The 6764-nt window shown below is 39.9% G+C and overlaps 1 protein-coding gene across 2 annotated transcripts in view; it reads right to left on the bottom strand.

Moving 5' to 3' along the window:
- The window catches only part of PLEKHA1 (pleckstrin homology domain containing, family A (phosphoinositide binding specific) member 1), a 16124-nt gene extending 15623 nt beyond the window's left edge, over positions 1-501 (bottom strand). For both annotated transcript variants that reach the window (XM_009073319.1, XM_009073320.1), the window contains exon 1: positions 337-501. In XM_009073319.1, the coding sequence (XP_009071567.1) occupies positions 337-477 (141 nt within the window). In that variant the 5' untranslated portion in view covers positions 478-501. The remainder of the gene's footprint in view (positions 1-336) is intronic.
- Between the last annotated feature and the right edge of the window lie 6263 nt (positions 502-6764).

Here is a 6764-nt window from a genome sequence, read left to right as displayed (position 1 = left end):
ATTGAAATGGTAGGCACCACCAGAAATTGCTTTTCAATGACTGATTCCATTGAGCCTAACTTAGCTATGCAATCCAAGGGAAACTACACACTTCCACACAAGGTTAAAGGTGCATTAAAACACCTGTATAGTGAACTAGGATGTGATTTGCCTCACCTGGTTACATTACACTGATTTACAATTGTTCCACTTAGGTAACTAATCTTTCCCCCAGCTTCCAGGTCCATAAGCTAACACCAAACTCCATTTTTTCTTAGGTAAATTCATTAAAGAAAAAAAAATCTGTAAAAGTGGAAATTGATAGAAGCCAGGAAACTATTACCAAGTGCAGCTCACCTGTGGGTTATCCATGTACCACACCAGGCTGTCTTCTCGTGTGTCCAGGATGAAGTACCTCCGCAGGAATTTCCCACTATTCTCATTTTCTTCAATGTCTAGGAAACCACAGATGCGATTCTGGCGATCCACATAAGGCATTTCTGACCCTGGACATCACACTGCACAACACAAAGCACTGAAGTTAAGCAAAGTTCCTCCTTACTGATTTTAAGACTGTTCTGTGCCTACTCGTGACATTTTGAGCAGTTTCAGCTGGTAGCTTAAAGAAGTTTCTACGGAAGAGTAAGTGAGGTGTAACTGCTCCCCCACTACCACCACTGAATTTTTAGCTAGGTCTTTTGTTCTTCTTTGAAGGATACCTAATTATGAATATTTAAAGTTACAAGTGGAAAATAGCAGATGAGCACCAAGGCTAGCTTTTACCAGAAGCAAAGATTCTCCTTCACAACATGCACCAAGCTGAGATAACACCAGGGTTACACTTCCTCCTTTGACATTGCCTTTCATGGTCAAGAAGCAATCTTTTTCAGTAGCTCTACTGGTCAAAGTAATTGTTCATATTTTCCTTAGGCAAATTCAATAAAAAGCTTTTAGAAACACGGTTCACATTTTTCTTTTCTCCTACAGAAAGCACTTCATGTCTAACTGAAGAAGAGACATCTTTTCATCCTTATGCACTGAACAGCCAAAATGCAGTTGTGCGTGCAGCAAAGGAGACATGAACACACTTCCTAGTCCAAAACTGAAAGCCTCAGTATCCACATGGTACTAAGGTCTGAGGGTGACAGGCTTCTATTTATTTTGGCTTTCAGTTTCGGAGGGTTATTTGCCTTTTCTTTTGCTTTAAAATAAAACTCAAAACTGCACTGCTGACCACCTATTCCCACTCTGCCTTCTTCACCTTTTATGGCTCTGCCTTTCTGCAAGCTATTGCATCACTGGTTTTGCTTCCTTTTATTTTATGGGACAGTCATGTTACCTTCAGAGCCAGCCCTGTAAAACCAAAGATAAATTTGCGTATCCATCTAAAAATGGCAATAAACCAAAATTCAGATGACAGAAATCAGATCGATGCCAATCCTTCCCAGGGCAGGGAAGAAATTATTCATTCTTCTTTGTATTTTGTTGTAAAACTCAGAAATAGTACAGATCCCAAAATATTAACGTGAGACATACAAGGTTTAAGCACTTCACCTTTTTCATAACATTTTCCAGCTTTCACTGCGTAATAAGGAAGTTTCATTTTCATATTTCTTTATTATTTCCTTACAGTTACTTGATTATAAGTACAGTTATATACACACAGAATACAACAGGCACCTGATAACTAGATACTGATATACCACAGTGAAATATGATATAGTTTTTAAAGTGTTGTTTTGGGGGAAAATCGGTGTTTATTTTGGGGAGTCAGATGCAGAATAACCATATTTTTTGGGGGGATTGATGTACAAACACGTAGATGTGTGCTTGAATTTACTGCTGTCAGTGTATATGACTAATCAGAACACATGCCGAATTTTGGTTCAACCAGCCTGACAAACAGTTTTAAAAACCTATTATCGTGATTTTCATACCATAATAGAATAATTTCTAGAAAATAGTTGTAAGTCATTTACCTCAATCTGGAAAATCACTAACCTTTTTTGTGCCCAACATCGAACTAATCCTCTGGTGCAAACTCCAGTTTACCACATTAAGCTTTGCATCAGGGACCAAATCGAATCACCTCAACTCAGTGGGACTTGCAAAAACTGAAGGAGACTCAAATATCCTAGTGAGGACAGACTAATAAAAATGTTAGTGGCTTGCTTTTTTAATCTAAGCTATTGAATTCTAAACTTAAATGCTTTTTTGGGTATAACAAAGTTAACACACTTTGAGATGTAAGACATTTTCTATGTAGCTACAAGGATATTAAATGTGTATGAGCTTTCCATTAAGTACTTGACTGATTTGCTTTAAACTACCTCCAAAAGGTAGAAGAATCTCTGTATTTAAGGTATGCAACAATAGTTTAAATAAGCAAATGCCTGTTTTCCAATAAAGGAAGAAAATTTATAAGGCAATTCTCATTTTCTTGGTATGTTCCTCACAATTTAAACATCACAGATCTAAGACAAGACCTGTAGCCAAGTCGTAAGCAACACAAAAAAATTAACACTTGAGCACCCTTAAGACAATATCACAATTGTAACCCACACTCATCAGTAATTCAATTCTTGGCTCCTGGGATCACTTCACACTGAAGCAGCATCTCCCCATAAACACATCTGTAGCTGAGGGCAAGGGTAGCTGTTCTCTAAATTATACCCCTAATCTGGCAGAACTTGGCATGACACAGTTTCCATTTAAATGTGTATGAAAATTGTCATTTACCAGTATTTGTCCCAAGCTGTGCCAGGTGGTCCCTCAACAAAACATACAGCACATCCGGACACCATTTCAGCCTCCTATCAGCAGTGTATGAAGGCCAGAAAAGCCCTGTGCCTAAAAAAAGTAAATATTGGTGGCTGGTTTCCTGTCTGAGCAGCCTTAAAGCTGTGTCCTCTGCAGATGTGATGAAAATGAAACAAGGAAAACTTGTTTTTGAAACAAGATACGAATTGATTAAGAATCCCTGAATAAAACCAACTGGATTTTCAAAGCACTTTTCCCCCTATAAGAGAATCTATGCTTCAAAAAAACCTTTCAAGAAAAATGAAAGGAGGATACTCATAATGCTCCATTATGAACAGACAATTAGCTAAAGTTGAACTACTCCAATACTGAAATTTATTCTTTTCCAGGGCAAAAGACAAAATCCAGAAGCTTTTTCTTATTTGTCAATAAATCAATTCTCATGGGGGGGGGGAAAAAACCCTAAATTAATACAGATTTTCTACTTTGAGGTACTATTAGCTAATTTCTAGCCTACAAAATGATACTATTTGCAGCTCCTCTGTTTTCTGATGGAGATACAGCATAAACTGATATTAATTTAAAAACTGAAGCTGTGTAACTGCTGTTTTCTTCAGATTAGTTTTCAATTCCTCATGGGATTACTGACCTCTGCCAGACTGATGCTCTTAAAAGAACAAGAGATTAAAATACTTAATACACTGAAATCTAACAATATCATACAACATTTTTCAGTTTTAAAAGTCTATTTCCACCATACTTCTTACCACCTTGGTAAGACTCCTCTGTAAATTAACACCAGTTCTATTCAGCATTAATGAACCACAGAGGTTTTAACACATAAAATAAATCAATTTGTGCTTTTCTTCCACTTACTAAAGTGACTGAACATACATGACAAAAACACCACCATGACACCTTCCTGGCAACTCCTGACAGGTCAGAAAGCACTGAACTGCCACATTACTTCTAAAGGTTCACATGGGTTAGTGCAGAACTCCAACATTAATTCCTCAGCATAGGAAATCTGGTTGGAAGACCAGCAGCCTAACAATTCACCAGAGCTTCAGCTTAGAAGTGTCTCCAGAATATAGATCCTGTCTTACATAGATGTGATTTATTTTTCATGGAATTGTTTCATGAATTATTTCAGGCAATTCTAAAACAAAAATCTCCCAAGTCTGTGTATGTTTTACAGCACTTATTGCACGCACCCTTAGTTATTTTCTACAGCAGAATCTGCAGCACAGAACAGTGCATTAACTCTTCTGCCCACTTCTAGAATCAAATATAATAAAAAGCTTATGAGTTCTTAGAGAGAAAAGCTGAAAGCATTAAACCTTTTACAACTGCATTTTACCTCTCCTTCCCTCTCCAGTGGGGGGGCAAGGCAGGGCAGATGTGGGTCAATGACATAGTGCTGCTTCAGTAAAATCACTCCTGTGGCCCATTTCCCCTCTCCCGAATCCACCAGAAACTCGGAGATATTCGAAAAACTGGTTTTGTGCTGTACAGTGACACTCTAAGAATTCAGAACCCTCTCAGCTCCTTAAAATTCTTCCCTGGATGGTTGTGTTCTAATCCAAACAGGAGGTCTCACTTATTTTTGAAGTCTTACATCCCTCTTTCCAGTGGCAGTGTACTAATTTAAGGAGGTACATACCTCATCAGCACAGCTTCTCTCAGATTTCCCCTCTCCCCACTCTTTTCCTCTGAGGTACACCATATCCTGACATTCCCCAGCATTTATATCCCACACTGCATGGCCTCCTGGGCACCACTATAAATAAAACCACACATCACCTTCTCCAGGCTCACTGTAAATGCATGACTGCACAAGCAGAACCTGCAGAGGCACACGAGCATCTTTTCACCATTTATAACAGAAGATTTAAGCTCTCCTACATCAATTTCTATTTTTAGTCTCCCACCAGCACCTGTTCCTGACTTCACCTCCACCACAGGCTGGTAGCAGCCTCCGTATCTCAAGCCCAAAGTCTAGACAGGACTGTTACAGTGGTTTGCCAGGTATCATTTCTATGGCCCAATCTCTCCGTTGAGAGATAAGATTTGATTCCCACAGGTAGGTCCAAACCATGATCACTGGCTGACTAGAGGAAGTGAAGTTTTGAGTGGATAAAAGTACCATGCAATAGAATTTGCACTATCCACAGCAAAGCTTGACTAAGAAATTCAGCAAGATGAGCACTACTCCTTAATACCACCTGAAACCTGCCTCAAAGGAGGCTGTAGCCAGGTGGGGTTAGTCTCTTCTCCCAGACAGCTAGGGACAGGATGAGAGGACACAGTCTCAAGCCACACTAAGGGAGGTTTAAGTTGGATATTAGGAAGAAATTCTTCCCATAAAGAGTGATTAGGCACCGGAATGGACTGGCCAGGGGAGGTGGTGGAGTCACCATCCCTGAACGTGTTTAAGGAGAGACTGGAAGTGGCACTTAGTGCCATGGTCTGGTTGACATGATGGTGTTAGGTGACAGGTTGGACTCGATGATCTCAGAGGTCTTTCCCAACTTGATTGATTCTGTGATTCCTAGCTTCATTTTACATGTCTTTTCCCCAAGCTTTGGGTATAATTTACTACTTTAATTTCTTTAATTTAGAGTAACAGCTCTACCTCCTGCTCTAATAACGTATGGACATTTGGAACTTTGGATTTAACTTACCCCAGGAGACGACTCTGGGGATCTTTTTCTATTAGCTACGATTAAGAAACATACATTACCTCTTACTCATCTCTGTGAAATGAAGAACATTCATACAGCTCCACTTGATAAATATAAAACGATGCCATGAGTCATGCCCACTCCTCCTCCCCACCCCCCTTTACAAGCCCTCCTGTGTACAACAGCTCCATCCCCACAAAGGGAAGGTAAGCAGCATCCCCAGCAATCTCCAGGCTTCCCTGCAGTTCCAGGGACAGCTTGATTAGTGAATGCCCTTGGCTTTTGCCTAGGCAATTACTATCAGCTTCCTGCTGTAAATCAGCTACTCTCCAGTTGGTCACCTCTTTTACTGACCATTTACTCCATTTACTGACTCCCAAGGGCGAGGGATGAGTTCAGGCTTTCCTGCTTATACCCTGAAGGACACAGCAATGAAAGCTTTCCTTCTTGTGTACATCCAGGACAAGAAAGGGGGAGGGAAATCTCAACCCTAAAACAACCAGCTCAGAACAGCCTCTAAAAACAAACCAGATAACTCTTCCAGGACAGTTGTTCAAACTTCTTTATTTTTAAAACCCCTTGAAAACCTTCCAGCACAGGCACCACACCACACAGATAACCTAAACGATGAGACAATGTCTCTGCTCATCTTTCACACACCCCTTTAAGCTACCAATTTTCTAAGTACCAAAAACATGACAGAAAAACACTAATCCCAGGAGTTGGAGAGATGACTTGGCTGCAATTCCGATGACAACCAAAGATAATTTAGAATTGATGGATTTAGAATTACATACTGAGCTTTTCTACTTCCCAAAGATCCTTCACTGATTCCTTTTTGTTCTGCAGGGCACAACAGACACTGGATACTTCTGTTAAACACAGAAGACAGGACTTTGATTTGCTAGAAGCCTATGACACTATTATCAACATGTTAACTGCATCTAAAAATGAGACCTGGAAGTCTCCAGGAGACATTGTGCCCTAAATTTAGACTCCTTCTCTGAAGTAGCCAAGAAGAAGGAAAAAAAACAGCTGCAAATGACCAATATGCACCTGGGAGAGAATTCCTAAGCATATGTAATTTTTGCCAAAATTAAAACCCCTGAAGTATCAGCAGCATTGACCTCTCCTATCCCTGACCAAACTGTGAAGGATATCAAAGATTATATCCCTCCCTCAGCACCTAATCCAACTTCCAACCTGCCCACAATATAGAAAAATCATCTGCACTGATGAATCATCCAACAAAACCAGCAGCCTTACCCTGCACTTAAGTCTTACTCAGACATCATTCTGTCTTCAAAACACATCTGATCTGCTGTTTTTCAGGAAGACTCT

The sequence above is a fragment of the Acanthisitta chloris genome, unplaced genomic scaffold (genome assembly GCF_000695815.1).
Source record: "Acanthisitta chloris isolate BGI_N310 unplaced genomic scaffold, ASM69581v1 scaffold38624, whole genome shotgun sequence".
Classification (NCBI taxonomy): domain Eukaryota; kingdom Metazoa; phylum Chordata; class Aves; order Passeriformes; family Acanthisittidae; genus Acanthisitta; species Acanthisitta chloris.
This window is presented reverse-complemented; position numbering and strand designations above follow the sequence as displayed.